This window comes from Rana temporaria, chromosome 4, assembly GCF_905171775.1.
Source record: "Rana temporaria chromosome 4, aRanTem1.1, whole genome shotgun sequence".
Classification (NCBI taxonomy): Eukaryota; Metazoa; Chordata; class Amphibia; order Anura; family Ranidae; genus Rana; species Rana temporaria.
The window spans coordinates 23,194,431-23,211,298 of NC_053492.1; the positions used below are offsets into that span (position 1 = coordinate 23,194,431).

The window sequence follows — 16,868 nt, forward strand, 5'->3', positions numbered from 1 at the left end:
ATGTTCCAGGCGTCGGGGGACTCCATGCCACTGCCGCCCCTTGGTGCCCTGCCGCCCCAAGGCCTGGCCTCAGTGGCCTTGTGGGAAATCCGGGCCTGCCCACATTCATGGTTAAAGCCCCCTTTTGACTAAAACACAATGGAGGACTATGAGATGGAGAACAGTGTGCTTTGGTCAGGCCTTGTGAATAGTTGCATTGAAATAAACTTTTTGGGTAGAAACCTAAAAAAGAATGAGCACATTGTAAGGTCTCTTTTTCCTTCTGATAGGTGTACATCACCCACAACGGAAAGGAATGGGTCGGTTTGGTGGAGCAGCACAATCACGTCGACGACGAAGTGAAGATTTTCGTTCTGGAACTGGGGCTCCACCTTTGCAGGAAGACAGAGGACGTCCGTCTCGTGGAGACCCCCAGAGCCACGAGCATGCCGATGGAGCAGACTCTGTCCACCAGCCCTGCAGGGCCTGCCAGCGTGGCTCAGAGATCAGTGTCTTGCAGCATTGATGTCCCCAAGAGGTGAGCCCATTTCACTGCCTCCTTTTACTAGTCAGAGTTGGGGCTATTAAAGCCAAAAGTTTTTTTGATTTGTTTTGAGTAGGGGAGGATTTTCCCACTTCATCAAAATTCGAAAATAAAATTTAGTTTTTTGTCTTTTTAAAGCGTATCTAAACCCAAAAACAAAAATGTTATAGACTGCAGCCCACCAATCCTTAGACATGGTTGCTGCATTAGGTTTAGACTTTTTTTTTATTTGATTTTCACCTGGTGGTCCTGCCAGTAACACACTTTCTATCTTAGGGCGGCTGCTCCTCACTATGGAGGAGCAATGGAGCCCCCCTTGGAGAGCATCCTTGTCAACATGGGGAGTACATTCTCGTCATCGTATCTGTATGCCAGAATGAATGAACTCCTGAACATGCGCAGGAATTGTCTTATGCCATGCCCGCTAATCAAGACTGCTCAAAACTTGGCGGAAGCTGGGCAGGAGATGCTGGCAAGAGACCTCTCCGAGGTCGAATGGTTGGAGCAAAGGTGAGTATTTGGGGCTTTAAGGATTGGTAATTTACATCTTTGATTTTGGGCTTGGATACACTTTAACAAGCGACTTGTTAGCATTTTTATAGCATAGGAAAGGTTTGCTGTTCACCATCCTCAATGTTTTAGAGTGGATTTAGTATGTACTTGTCCAGTACATCCCACTTGACATTCATTTTTATTTATTTTTTCCTGAATTTTTTTGATATCTGGGAAACCTTGAAAAATAAGTTCTGATCTAAAGCACACAGTATGGTAAATATCTGAATAACAGGAAACACAAACTTTGGTATCATTAACTTTGTATTGGTGCTTAGAGGTCCAGGACCACTAAGCACTGAGGCAAAGTTGGTGTTCGATGTTCAGTGGTCTCACAAGCTGTGCATTGGTGCTTGGTGGTCCCACTAGCTTTTCACCACTGCTTGGTGCTCCCACTAGCTTTGCCTCGGTGGCTTCCCCCACTAGCTTTGCCTAGGTGGCTTCCCCCACTAGCTTTGCCTCGGTGGCTTCCCCCCACTAGCTTTGCCTCGGTGGCTTCCCCCCACTAGCTTTTCCTCGGTGGCTTCCCCCCACTAGCTTTTCCTCGGTGGCTTCCCCCCACTAGCTTTGCCTCGGTGGCCTCCCCCCACTAGCTTTGCCTCGGTGGCCTCCCCCCACTAGCTTTGCCTCGGTGGCCTCCCCCCACTAGCTTTGCCTCGGTGGCCTCCCCCCACTAGCTTTGCCTCGGTGGCCTCCCCCCACTAGCTTTGCCTCGGTGGCCTCCCCCCACTAGCTTTGCCTCGGTGGCCTCCCCCCACTAGCTTTGCCTCGGTGGCCTCCCCCCACTAGCTTTGCCTCGGTGGCCTCCCCCCACTAGCTTTGCCTCGGTGGCCTCCCCCCACTAGCTTTGCCTCGGTGGCCTCCCCCCACTAGCTTTGCCTCGGTGGCCTCCCCCCACTAGCTTTGCCTCGGTGGCCTCCCCCCACTAGCTTTGCCTCGGTGGCCTCCCCCCACTAGCTTTGCCTCGGTGGCCTCCCCCCACTAGCTTTGCCTCGGTGGCCTCCCCCCACTAGCTTTGCCTCGGTGGCCTCCCCCCACTAGCTTTGCCTCGGTGGCCTCCCCCCACTAGCTTTGCCTCGGTGGCCTCCCCCCACTAGCTTTGCCTCGGTGGCCTCCCCCCACTAGCTTTGCCTCGGTGGCCTCCCCCCACTAGCTTTGCCTCGGTGGCCTCCCCCCACTAGCTTTGCCTCGGTGGCCTCCCCCCACTAGCTTTGCCTCGGTGGCCTCCCCCCACTAGCTTTGCCTCGGTGGCCTCCCCCCACTAGCTTTGCCTCGGTGGCCTCCCCCCACTAGCTTTGCCTCGGTGGCCTCCCCCCACTAGCTTTGCCTCGGTGGCCTCCCCCAGTAGCTTTGCCTCGGTGGCCTCCCCCCACTAGCTTTGCCTCGGTGGCCTCCCCCCACTAGCTTTGCCTCGGTGGCTTCCCCCCACTAGCTTTGCCTCGGTGGCTTCCCCCCACTAGCTTTGCCTCGGTGGCTTCCCCCCACTAGCTTTGCCTCGGTGGCTTCCCCCCCACTAGCTTTGCCTCGGTGGCTTCCCCCCACTAGCTTTGCCTCGGTGGCTTCCCCCCACTAGCTTTGCCTCGGTGGCTTCCCCCCACTAGCTTTGCCTCGGTGGCTTCCCCTCACTAGCTTTGCCTCGGTGGCTTCCCCTCACTAGCTTTGCCTCGGTGGCTTCCCCCCACTAGCTTTGCCTCGGTGGCTTCCCCCCACTAGCTTTGCCTCGGTGGCTCCCCCCCACTAGCTTTGCCTCGGCGGCTTCCCCCACTAGCTCTTTATTGGTATTTAGGGCTGTCAAGGGCTGCTTTAAAAACAAAATAGTATGTCTACTTCTGCAAAGTTTGCAGGGTGACCTGACATGTTCCCTTTAAAAGAGAGATAATTAGTAAAAGCTGGCAACACCCATTTATCATGTGTCCAAGTGTGCGTTGTTGTTCCTGTAACTAGCCCACGGACCTCATGACATTTCAGAAGAAAATGGTACGATTTACTCACTCGTGATAATTCTACAGTAATCTTTGAAGCACTAAGTGAAGCCCCATGCTCTGAAAGCCTCAGTTCCAGGACAGAGAAGACATTCTTCTTGTCCCGTATTGCCAGCTCAGTGTGCGGACAGCAGCTACCAGAGCTTTAATTGAGCATACTATTTGGGCAGATATCAATCCACTTGGTGTGTACTTGACCCAATCAGCTGTAGCTGCTGGGAGAACACTGAAGCTACCGTTGAGAAGATACAAATCCATTGCCACATATCCCTGCAGTAGGACTTTATGGAACCTCTTGTGGAATCCTAGAATTCCGCAGCACCCCAGTTCATGGGCATCCACTCCATAGGGCAAGGGGGGGCAATCGCCCCCCCCCCCCCCCTGGAAAAATCGAAAGGGGCCGGATCCCAGGCCGGATATCACAGGCACAGCGAGCAGAGTGAAGCCACCTCCCCCACCTGCTGTGCCTGTGCTGCGCTGATGGCTGATCTGAGGTACTGATTGAGATGGGGGAGGGGGGTCCGTCTGTGCTCAAGGGGGGGTTTGTGCTGAATTGGGGGTCTGTGCTGAATGAAGGGGTCTGTGCAGAATGGGGGGGGGTCTGTGCTGAAGGGGGGGTCTGTGCTGAAGGGGGGGGTCCATCTGTTCTGAAGGGGGGGTCTGTAAATTTTTTTAGGCTATATTTATATGGGCATGGAGTGAAGCTGAATTATCTCAAGAGCTATTTCACACTGCCGCGTTATGGGTGAAGCGCCGCCAAAAAGCGGCGCTTTACCATCCTTTTAGCTGCGCTATTTGGCCGCTAGTGGGGCGCTTTTAACCCCCGCTAGCGTTTAAAGAAAGGGTTAAATGTGATTGTGTATCGCCGCTGCCGAAGCGGACGCCCATGCCCCAGTTGAGATACTCTGCATTCAGCAGATCTACAATAAAAGTTCCATACTTTTGGGAAGCCCAATATCCATGCTGTAGTTTCAGACATGGCAATCTCTATTAGCCATTCTCAGCCAGGGTTCTACCCAGTGGTTGTTTTGGGGTACCTTGATCAGTGGCTGATTGACCTCCCATTTGATGTTGCCGGCATATTTCCCATTTCCTGACCACTTTTTGTTTGCAGTTGACAATTTTGAGAACCAATATGGTGAATTTTTCTGAAATCTGTTTCTTCAGCCAGGTATGTGAAGTTGTGTTTTTTCTCGTCCTAATAGGAGATCAGATGCCGTAGAGATGGATGAAATGATGGCAGCTATGGTCCTCACCAGCTTGTCCTGCAGCCCAATCGTCCAGAGTCCCCCCTGCAGTGACCTCATTCCAAGTAAGTACCCATGGAGATGACTAGAATCTATATACTGGTTCTGTGGGGGCTTGTACTCCTGTTCTTTTGTGGACCCCACCAGGCCAGGCCACTCAGGAACCATGGTTAACCACTTCTTGATTACACTTGAAAACCGATCACAAACAGTTAAATTGGGTTGTTTCACGTCGGAAAAGCGCACGGTGTCATGTGGAGTCCCCCAAGGATCCCCCCTGTCACCGGTGCTTTTCAACATCTATCTTCGCCCTCTCTTTGATATTATCAGTAGCCAAGAACTACTCTATCACTCTTATGCAGACGATACGCAACTGTATTTTCGCATCTGCAACAAAAAGGATCATCATCTCAGTTTAGAGAAATGTCTCTCTTTGATAGAAAACTGGATGACTAAGAGTTATCTTAAACTCAACAGTTCAAAAACAGAACTCCTTATGTTTCACGCCAGCCGAAAGAGTCAACTGGCAACAACCTGGACACCCCCGCCCATTCTGGGCCAAATCATCACCCCTAGCTCCAAAGTCAAAAGTCTCGGGGTCATCTTCGACACCTTCATGACAATGGACGCACAAATAGGGTCAGTAGTCAGCGGAGCGCACCATCTGTTGCGCCTACTACGCAGACTTATTCCATTTATCCCCAAAGAAGACGTAGCAGTCGTGGTGGGAACAATCGTGAATTCCAGACTGGACTATGCAAATGCCCTTTACCTCGGACTCCCAAAGTACCAAATCTCTCGTCTGCAAGTCGTACAGAATACGGCCGCCAGACTGGTGACTGGGAAAAAAAAATGGGAATCAATCTCACCTTCGCTGAGATCCCTTCACTGGCTGCCAGTAAAAGACAGAATTGCATTTAAAGCACTCTGCCTGACACATAAGTGCATCCATGGGAAGGCTCCGCAATATCTTTGCGACAAGATAGAACCTCACAATTCGAATCGCGTTCTGCGATCCACCGACCAAAATCTGGTCAGGGTACCAAAAACCAAATACAAGTCCAAAGGAGAAAGAAGGTTTGCTTTTCAGGGTCCTAGACTATGGAACGCTTTACCAACCAGCATTCGGTTGGAGGAAAACCACCTGACTTTCAGAAGACGAATCAAAACTCTGCTCTTTTGATGACATGAGACACGAACAACTAGCGCCCAGAAGCGATTCAGTTCGCATGCGCCGCGCTTTATAAGTTTTTCATTCATTCATTCACTATAGCTGAAAGACAGCTACAGCGCGGTTCTCCAATTCTAAATCACACCTTCTAGAAAAATACTTGAGATCCTCCACTGCCCCCGGGGGCACCCTTCCCTCCTGCCATTCCCTTGTCCCAGGCCCTGGTAATGCTTTTAAAGCGGATGTGCCATGGGGAAAAAATATTAAAAGCCAGCAGCTACAAATACTGCAGCTGCTGACTTTTAATAGGACACTTACCTGTCCTGGAGTCCAGCGCTGATCGCAGCAGAGCACGAGCGATCGCTCGTCTCTCTGCTGCTCCCCCCGCCATCCACGCTGAGGGAACCAGGAAGTGAAGCGCTGCGGCTTCACTGCCCGGTTCCCTACGGCGCATGCGCGAGTCGCGCTGCGCCCGCCGATTGGCTCATACGCTGTGTGCTGGGAGCTGAGTGTTCCCAGCACACAACGGGCGACAGACGGGAAGTCAGAAAAACCCGTCTTTTGCCCGTAGCGTGTGGCCGGAAGTGGGTGCAAATACCTGTCTTTAGACAGGTATCTGCACCCCCCTCCCCCCTGAAAGGTGTCAAATGTGACACCGGAGGGGGGAGGGTTCCGATTAGCAGGACTCCACTTTAGGGTGGAGAACTGCTTTAATTACGTCACCAAGCCACCTTGCCGTCTCCTGAGTCCTGGTTCTGTATTTCTAGCCTTTTGTATTTTAATGTATATGAGCCTGGTGGTTCTTGTGGTTTTCACCACCAATCCTTAATACCCGTGGGTGGAAAAGACTTGCATTTGCAGTCTCCTTCCAGCTGGCGACTACGTTCTGGAACCACCAAAAGCCTTCGAATAGGGGAATTCTTGGTCCGTCATTGAGGTGGTTACCGTGGTCCGTCACGGGAAACGTGGATGTGCCATCCTTGCCCAAAATAAACAGATGTTATAAGTGGCCATAGCTCATGGAAGGTTATAAACCCCCCCCCCCACGCAAATGGCCATTGGTATACAACAGTTGCCCTCCCAAAAAGTACTTGCCCTGGCCTTCAACACTTTAAGGAGACATGGTGGATCTCAAAGTGCCTTCCTGCAGTGATGACGTCTGGAAATCCTCTAAGAATGCTGGAGTGCATTCTTTCTCACGCTCCCGTCTCTACCGGAAGGCACAGGGACATCCCCCGAGCCTCACAGAAGCACCAGGGGCCAAGGCGTTCCATGGGCATATGGAAATGAATACCCCAAAGATCTGTCTAGGGCGCAGCCAAGGTGTGCCATGGACATGTGAAAATGAATACCACAAAGATCTGTCTAGGGCAGACACATTCATTCCAGTGATCCCTACCAATAGGGAACAATAGATTTTTAGAATGTCAGTGTCTTTCATGATGGCGCCGTACTAGGTTTAATATTCACACTTTTTTTTTTTCTTCTTACCAAGCCCCTCGAGTGACCTGCGACCTCTGGAAGGAAAGCGGCGATGTGTCGGACAGTGGGAGCAGTACAACCAGTGGGCACTGGAGTGCAGAGTGTGGCGCCTCCACGCCTTCCCCTCCTCACACCGAAGCCAGCCCCAAGTATACAAACGAGGCGTTCAGCGCTTCCCATGTGGATGAAGGCTTTGAGACAGACCCCGATCCTTTCCTTCTGGACGAGCCTGCCCCACGCAAGAGAAAGGTATGGCATGGTTCCTCAATTGGAGGGAATAAAGCAACAAATGTTTAAAAATTGCTTGTATTTTATTGGGTTAATCAGTTAGACACTGAGTGTGCTAGCAAACCCCAAAAAACTTTGCTGGCAATTCACGACTGTCAAAATGACAGGTGGGAGTTACTGTTGGGCTCCAATCACGCTTGATCCTAGCGTCTTTGGTCAGTTTGCACATTTTTGTGCTTGTACATGCCTTTTGTGTGTCTGTAGAGACGTCTTAGACTTGTAGCTAGATTCACAAAGAGTTAGGCCGGCGTATCAGTAGATACGCCGACCTAACTCGGAATCTGCGCCGTCCTAAGTTTAAGTGTATGCTCAAACAGATATACACTTAAACCTATCTAAGATACGACGGCTTGCGCCATCCTATCTTAGGGTGCAATATTTAGGCTGGCCACCAGGTGGCGCTTCCGTTGAGTTCAGCGTAGAATCTGAAAATGCATAGATACGCCTATTCACGAACATACGTGCGCCCGTCGCAGTAAAGATACGCCGTTTACTTAAGGCATTTTCAGGCGTAAAGTTATTCCATCAAATAGCTGGACTAGTAATGTTAAGTATGGCCGTCGTTCCCGCGTCGAAATTTGAAAATTTTACGTTGTTTGCGTAAGTCGTCCGTGAATAGGGCTGGACGTAATTTACGTCCACGTCGAAACCAATACGTCCTTGCGGCGTACTTTGCCGCAATGCACACTGGGATATGTACACAGACGGCGCATGCGCCGTTCGTAAAAAACGTCAATCACGTCGGATCACAGTTAATATACATAAAACACACCCCCACATCCTCATCTGAATTGGGCGCGCTTACGCCGGCCACATTTACGCTACGCCGCCGTAAGTTAGGAGGCAAGTACTTTGTGAATACAGTACTTGCCTATCTAACTTAAGGCGGCATAGCATAAATACGATACGCCGCCGCAAAGATGCGGCGGTATACTTTAATCTAGCTATTGAGCTTTGTTTTTTTTATATAATATTATTATTATTATTATTATTATTATTATTATTGATGACCAATGGAAAGCTTGCTACTGGGGGGGAAATGGGCAATGTGTTTTCCGTGAATATTTTTCAAACACTCCAATTGACATTTATTGGGGGAGAAACTCTTGAAGCTTAAAAGAAGCTCATGTACATTTTCAAGCTCAATGGAGAACCATGGGATTTTGGATGTTGAGTGCTCAAGGGCTGGTCCACACCAGAACGCAGTGCGGGAAAGGCGCGCTCTGTGTGCGTTTCCCACACCGCGTTCAAATCCATTGTCCCTTGCGATCCGCATGCGGGTACTAATGTACAGTGGAACCTCGGATTGCGAGCATAATCCGTTCCAGGAGAATGCTTGTAATCCAAAGCACTCACATATCAAAGCTAGTTTCCCCATAGAAATCAATGGAAACGAAAATAATTTGTTCAGCATTGACTTCAATGGCATGCGGCCAGAGGCGGGGGGCGCCGGAGAGCCTCAAACAGCCATAAAAGGCCCGAGGACAGCTTGGCAAACCTCGGGAATGTAGTATTTCCAAGTCTTTCCGAACGGCACCGATTGGCTTGGCTCCGGCGCCCCCCCCCCACTTCAGACCAAACGCGGTACTGCGCTTTGGCCTGAATCCTGCTCGTTTTGCGAGACAACACTCGCAAACCGAGTTAGGCTTTCTCAAAACCGTGCTCGTATTGCGAAACGCTCGTTAACCGCGTTACTCGCAAACCGAGGTTCCACTGTACTGTTAACAGCACCCCAAACGTTGATCAGAAATGCAATGCATTTGCAGGCACAAAATTGCATATTGCAATTTGGTGCAGTGCGTTTTTTAAACCGCACCGCATGGGAATGAATACCCCTCCCCCGAACTGTGAATGAGGCCTAATCGCTGCTCCTGTCAATAAACGGGACCGTCTGTCACATTGTTTATAAACATTGATCAGATGAGAGAGATACAAAGTAGCATTGTTTTCTAAACCTTGATCAGACGGGAGACGGATACAAAAGTTAAATACAATACAATGTTACAAAGTAACAAAGCTTCCATCTGCAAGTGATATCAGTCAAAGCAACCTGACGAGTTTAAAAAATAAAAAAGCTTTTATTTTTATTTTTTTTATTTTTACTTCTAGTTTTTCTATCCATTTAAATTTTACATTTTTTTTATTTTCTTTTTTTAATGCACACAAAAAAAAAAAAAAATTTGTACTTTGTAATGCATTGTGCCAAAGCTCTACATTTTAACTAGCAAATTGTAGCATAACATTTATTCATTTTTTATTTACGGCAACTACAATTTTTTTTTTTTTTTTTTTTTTTTTTTTTTTATGCCTGGGTTGCATAAAAAATAAATAAAAATAAAAAGTTCTGCTAGACAATGTCCTATAAAAGCTTTGTTATTCTTAAACAATGTATGTAGTACTTTGTTATCTTAACTAATGACAACGTTCTACGTGAAATAAACGGGCTCGTAATAAAAATAAAAAAAAGATTTCCAAGAAACTTCAGCTGCCCCATATCCTATAGGCCTTGCTGACTCGCCAATCGTGTCTCTCTTTGTGTTGCAGAACTCTGTGAAGATCATGTACAAGTGTCTGTGGCCAAACTGCGGAAAGCTTCTGCGCTCCATCGTTGGCATTAAGCGCCACGTGAAAACCCAGCACCTCGGGTAAGGCTTCTTGCTCCTAATTGGCTGTCTAAAATATTTTGGGAAGGCAGCTGTGGCCTTGTAGCACTGGGGTCATGGCATCACTTATAAATGCATTTTATTATTATTATTATTATTAATATATATATATATATATATATATATATATATATATATATATATATATATATATATATATATATATATATATATATATATATATATATATTTTTTTTTTTTCTCTCTCTATCTATATATATATATATATATATATATATATATATATATATATATATATTTTTTTTTTTCTCTCTCTATCTATATATATATATATATATATATATATATATATATATATATATATATATATATATATATACATATATATATATATATATATATATATATAATTTTATTTTTCTATATTTATTTATATTTATTTATTTATATATATATATATATATATATATATATATATATATATTAAATAAACATAAAAATATATATATATATATATATATATATTAAATAAACATAAAACAAATTATATATATATAATTGTTATGTTTATTTAATATATATATTTTTATATTTATTATATTTTATTTATATATATATATATATATATATATATATATATATATATATATATATATATATATATATATATATATTTTTTTTTATATTTATTTTTCTTACATGCATTTTAGGTAATGGCTTGGTGTAACACTTCAAAGGTGTTCATTTCCTTACAGAGATCACTACACTCAATAATAATAAAAAAATCATTTAAAAATCTGTTCCCCTTTTTACAGCGATGGAGCAGATTCCGACCAGCGTAAGAGAGAGGAGGATTTTTACTACACCGAGGTCCAGCTGAAAGAGGAAGCGGAAGCAGAGAGCACACCCAAGAGCCCGAGCACGGCCACCACTCCGCTCCTCATCCAGCCGGTGACACCCAAACCTGACACTCTGGCTCTGGAGGTGCCCGGTTTGGAGTCTCCTCTTCCAACTGCGCTCAGTCAATCGGCCCCGGGCTCCTTCTGGCACATCCAGGCCGATCATGCCTATCAGGTAATCCCATCTTTTACTTGAATTGCTGTGTGTTCTGTTGGGCTTGCTGCCTCGCTTTCTAGAGCTTTATTCACTTCAGCGCATTTTAAGTGCGATTTAAAAAATAAAAATAAAAATAAAATCCTGCTTGCTGTATTTTCAATGCGCTTTCATCAGAGTTTTAACAGGCATGTGAAATGCATAAAAAAAAATAAGCTAAACTGCAAAGGGGTGAACCCAGCCCTTCAAGTGCTAATAAAGGTTGTTTTATTTAATTTTTTTGAGGTTGTCTCGTTCATCACACAAATTAGAGATGAGCTGCCATCTGCAAAAGTCAGTCAAAGCAACCTGACGATAATTTTTAGGTTTTTATTCGTATTGACCCCTTTGCATGAAGGTGAAATTTTTTTTTTTTTAACAATCTATGCATTAAGGTGAAAAAACATCTGATGCCGGCCCCCCCCAGCCCCCGTTTTACTTACCTGACCCCTCGAAAGTCCCGCGCTCGGTCCCGAGATCCTCTTCGCCGCTCAGCCTGGCCGCTGATTGTCTAGAGCGGATGGATTGAGAGCAGCGCAGCCATTGGATGGCGCTGCTGTCAATCACATCCAGTGACGCAACGCGCCGAAGGGCGGTGGCCGAGTGATACAGCGAGCGGCTATGGCCGCTCGCTGTATCACAGGAGCGCGCCGCAAGGACTCAACACCATGCAAGTTCTCTCGCATGACTGTGGTGAGTTCTTGCGGGGAGGTCCAGAGACAGCCGCTGAGGGACCCCAGAAGACGTGGATCGGGGCCACTGTGTGCAAAACGAACTACACAGTGGAGGCAAGTATGACATGTTTGTTATTTTAAAGAAAAACATTTTTTTCCTATAGTAACCCTTTAACCTAATAAGCCCATTATTATTATTATACAGGATCTATATAGCGCCAACAGTTTACGCAGCACTTTACAATATAAAAGGGAGACAATACAGTTCTAATACAATAAAATACATTTACATTCACTATTCTTTTTCTGATGATTTTTTTTTTTTTTTCATTTCTATTTTTCTAACCATTCATATATAAAAAACAAAAAATCTTAAACCATTTTGCAAATTTTCGTGCCAGATTCATAATTTTTTGTGTATTTTTTTTGTCTTTATTGCTAGGTTTGCATATGTATTGTGTGTGTGTGTGTGTGTGTGTGTGTGTGTGTGTATGTATATATATATATGTATATGTATATATATATATATATATATATATATATATATATATATATATATATATATATATATATATATATATAGTGTGTATGTATATAGTGGAACCTTGGATTACGAGCATAATACGTTCCAGGAGAATGCTTCTAATCCACAGCATTCGCATATCAAAGCGAGTTTCCCCATAGAAGTCAATGGAAATGAAGATACTTTGTTCCACATTGACTTCTATTGTATGTGGCCAGAGGTGGGGCAAGTGCATCCGAACGGCTCCGCGTGTCACTGGCGCCCCCGCACCTTTGGCCAAATGTGGTACTGCACGCCGCAGAGGCTTGAATCCTGCTTGTTTTGTGAGACAACACTCGCAAACCGAGTCAGGATTTTTTTTGAAATGGCTCGTATTGTGAAACGCTCGTTATGCGCATTACTCGCAATCCGAGGTTGCTGTATAGGCAAAAAACTGACATATAAACTAGGCGTCTGACTGGGGTAGTGTAATACTTTGCATGTAACTGTTGTGTTTAATCTCCCTTTAGGCTCTGCCTTCCATCCAGATCCCGGTCTCCCCTCATATCTTCACCAGTATAAGCTGGGCAGCCGCTCCCTCCGCTCTCCCCACCCTGTCTCCAGTGAGTAAAAAAACACATGCCTGAATAAAATCACATATTTCTTAAAGCCAAAGTTTAAATCTGCTTATATTTTGCCTTCCCTGGTTCCTTCATATCAATATGCTAATGACATTTTATTAAACAACAGTCTATTATATACTGTATTTGATACTATCACTTGGTCTCTGTGCGCTGAAGATTATGGTAAAACCGGAAAAATGTACGGAACATTCGCTATAGAATAGTAATGAAACCTAAAGAACGTGGGGTAAGGGGTGATTAGGGTAAAATTGCAGTAGCCATTCCCTTAACACATAATTTGTGTTGCATATTTTGTATTCGGTAGGATTTAGGAAGCAGAGAAGATTAGGATAGGCAAGCCTAATACTTGTGGGAGCACAAGTTTGAAACCCCTCAAAGTTTAAGGGGTTATTGTTGGTTAAGATGTAGGCCACTTTCGATGGGGCCAACCAGCAGCACCACGACTCAAGAGCCTGGAGGAGTGCAAGTTTAAAACCATCCCAAAGTGTGAGGATGTCGAGGGAGTGTAGGGCTAAATGTTTGAATGTAGGCACTGTGGGGCCAGCCAGCAGCACCAGGTCTCCAAAGGCCAGATGCCATCAGGGTCACCCTCACAAAGATCTCCTTCACAATTTGTGCCCATCCTGGTAGTTGAGGTGATTTCCAGTAACTAGAGAGATCCACTCCACAGCTGAAGGCAATGGTGGAGAATGCTTACCTTAATTTTGGAGAGAGGTTCTGGTAACATGGACAAAGAGGGCCACCTGTGGGGTATGGAGGTTAAATATCAGCAATGTTGTCCAAAATGTGGTAATGGTTCCTTTTCAAAATTTGTATACCTGAGACAGACCTAGCCGGGACAGAGACTTTTGGAGAGGACCGGATGCTAGCTTCTTGCCTACTAATTATGGGCCCTGGCATTTGGGGAACGGTGCTCTTTGTGAGCTGTATGCCTGGGGACCCTTGAGGTGGTGTTACTTTGGATTCAGGTCCATGTCCCTCCAAGACAGACTCTGGGAACCCTGTATATGCCATGTTAGAAATAGTGACTGATTCATAATGTTGGGCCACATACTGTTAGAAGATGCTGATGTCAACTCCAGCCACCTGTCTGTTATAATGTAAATGAGTCTAGTATAACTTCTAAGAGTCTTTTCGCCCATTGTTGGTTGTGCTAATTAACCCTGCAATTGTATGAAGGAGTTCTGTGTTGATATGTATGATAATGTGTGTTGTAGTTGGGTAGTCACATCGGCTGCTTTAAGGGATTAGTTAACTGGCTCATGTTATTTATGTTTCTGGTTACAGGTGTATTGTTAGAGTAATATGAGCAGGAGGTAGGAACCTCCTCCTCCTCAACTGTATATATGACTTGTATTCTGGCTCTAATAAACAGTCCATTTTAAGCAATCAAACGAGTATCATCTTGTTTGTAGTTGATAGCGGTTGGAATATCTGATATCTATATTCAGACTGGGAGGAAGTGGTATATGATGAAAGCACTCAAGTGGAGTGTGGGACGTTTTGTTACAATACCCTTTTCATAATATTGTATATTGCCCTCTTTGGCATCAGTGGTTGTGTATGAGACCCTTTATCTCCTAATTTGGTTAAGCTGCCTATTCTTCTTGCCACAAGACCATCAGGTCCTGTAAATTCTTTGTGGAGAGCCTAATCTGGGTTCATGCTAGACAACCATGGTAGCTCAATGATGTTGAAGTCATGGGATGTGATGGCCTCTTCAGGCTCTTCTTGCCAAGAGACCTTTTGGCCCTTTAAATTCTTTACAGAGAGCCCAAATGTGGTGGCCGTGCTTGACAACCAAGTTGGCTCAGTGATGTTGAGGTCAGGTGATTGTAATGGCCTCTTCAGAACCTTCTTGCCAAGAGACCTACAGGTCCTGTAAATTCTTTGTGTAGAGCCTAAATGTGCTTTTCATGCTATAGTGTTGAGGTCAGGTGATTGGCCTCAGAATCTTCTTTTTTTTTTTCTGCTACAGTCACTGGAAAGTCCAATGGCAGCCCATGTGCAACTTCCAGGCAAAATGTTCTATACCACCTCCCTGCTTCACAGTAAGGATGGTGTTCTTCATAGGCCTTGTTGACTCCTCTGCAAACAGTGTTGGTACTATGTTGGGTTTTGGTCTCAGTACTCCAACCAATTTTATTCTAGATGGTTTCTAGGCTTCACTAGGTGCCAGGGTGTATGTCAATTTATGAGCACATCTGTTTAGTTTTTGGTGTTCCTTCTAAGAAGTTGTTGTTGTTGTTATCCATCTACTGTTCCCAGAAGAAAAGCCCCCATAAACTGTTTGATCAAGTTTGTAGTCTCATGAGTTCATTTTGTTTCTGCTTTCATCCTCAGATCCGAAGCCGGTCATTGAGTTTTAGTGAGCAACAGCAGCAGACACAATCCATAAAGTCGCATCTGATTGTGGCTTCGCCCCCTCGGGCCACCAATGGGAGCAGGTGAGAGCTTTAGACTTCTTTAGTATGTACCACCACTATAACTTTGGAAGTGCTTGGAGAGCCTTTCTGTGGAAATGGTTATTAGAATCTATATGCATATGAACGAGCTCCTGTAGCCGCCAAGGGCGCTCCAGATGCTCCTGTGGCTCCATAGTCTTTAGAAATAAGCCAAGTTGACCCAAGTTACTCTTGATGCCTTGTGATGTTGAATATGTGAATTCAGATCTAGATATTCTGTTTTGAGCCTACCTAATCACTAACCTAGCATCAGAGTCCCTGGCTGACTCTTTTTCTTTAGTAGAAAATATTATATATATTAATATTATATAATTATAAATACATTTTTATTTTCTTTTAAAGGAAAGTTCGCGGTGAAGCAAAGAAGTGCCGTAAGGTTTACGGGATCGAACACCGGGACCAGTGGTGCACCGCCTGCCGGTGGAAAAAGGCCTGTCAGAGGTTCCTGGACTGACAGGCCGCACATACGCACATCTGCTTAGAGGTGGAAAGGCTTCAGTATCTAAAGGGCTCATAGAGTCCACATGGAGCAAACTCTAAGAGAAGGGTGGTGACTAAAGACTGTTTTGACTTGTAAATTCCAAAAAAAACCTGTACAACATTGTATGTTTTTGCCAGATTTTTTTTTTTTAAAGCTCTCCATTTTGTTTTTAAAATAGACTGTAGGGGTCTCCTTCTCCTTTTTTTTTTTATTTTTTTATTTTTTGCTTAATGGACGTGCAGGGACCAAAATGTATGAACTTCTTTTAACGATCCCGTCTGTCACTACAGTTTTTCATAAAGAAATATCAAGATACCCGTCCGTTTGTAATATAGTGTCTGCTCACCCAATCTGCTTGTAAAATGTCCTGAACATGCTACAGTATTTGAGATTTTTGAGCTTATTTTTTTTTTTTTTTGTTCTTTACTTTTTTTTTGTTTGTTTTTCCTGATTCAGAAAAGTGTGCCAGGTTTGGCTTTTTGGGTTGCAAACTGTACACCAGTCATATTGTAATTTTACATACTGGGTGCTGGGGGGGGTTTTAATTTTGGATACAAATATTATATTTGTGGTGCTGTCTCGGAGAAAAAAAGAAGTGGGCGCGGTCATGAGATTTTATGAAATGACATTTCTGTGACTTATTAAAAAGCTGATCTTATTTTTGAAATGGCTTATTTACAGTTGTCTGTTTTCATGAAGGTGGTTCATGTACAGATTTGTAGTCTCTCTCTACTGGCTACCGGGGAAGCGCCGTTGGCATCGTTGCTCATAACAGCTGGGAGAAGGAGGTTACCGGACAAGTAATTTCATTGATTATCCCCCATTGGTCCACACTTTCTAGCCATTTACAGCTCCACTGGAACCCTCACACCATTCCTCTAACAAAGCAGGGCTTCCAGGTATGTGGGAATATGTTCCCTTCCCTATGTGACCGATGGCCAATTGCCAGGCCCAAACACTGGGCATCTGTAAGTGGGTAGATGGTGTGGATCCCTGAGTTAGTAGGTGATCACTTCTTTTTAACATAAACATGTACTCTGAGAAAAACATAGATGGTTGTTGAACTCTTTTTGAACATGCTAGTTGTTTGGTTGTCATATTGACCCATGGCCCTTATTGCCCTCAATGACCCATGGCCCTC

The 16,868-nt window shown here is 45.0% G+C and overlaps 1 protein-coding gene across 2 annotated transcripts in view; it reads left to right on the forward strand.

Annotated features, from left to right (window-relative positions):
* ZNF395 (zinc finger protein 395) overlaps positions 1-16,394 on the forward strand; it is a 42,759-nt gene extending 26,365 nt beyond the window's left edge. Inside the window, exons 3-11 of one of the 2 annotated variants that reach the window (XM_040348122.1) lie at positions 270-517; positions 800-1,033; positions 4,263-4,369; positions 6,971-7,206; positions 9,790-9,890; positions 10,685-10,943; positions 12,668-12,760; positions 15,125-15,228; positions 15,589-16,394. In XM_040348122.1, coding sequence (XP_040204056.1) covers positions 270-517; positions 800-1,033; positions 4,263-4,369; positions 6,971-7,206; positions 9,790-9,890; positions 10,685-10,943; positions 12,668-12,760; positions 15,125-15,228; positions 15,589-15,700 — 1,494 coding nt within the window. In that variant the 3' untranslated portion in view covers positions 15,701-16,394. The remainder of the gene's footprint in view (positions 1-269; positions 518-799; positions 1,034-4,262; positions 4,370-6,970; positions 7,207-9,789; positions 9,891-10,684; positions 10,944-12,667; positions 12,761-15,124; positions 15,229-15,588) is intronic. The other variant, XM_040348123.1, reaches the window with a different exon arrangement.
* Positions 16,395-16,868: the final 474 nt, after the last annotated feature.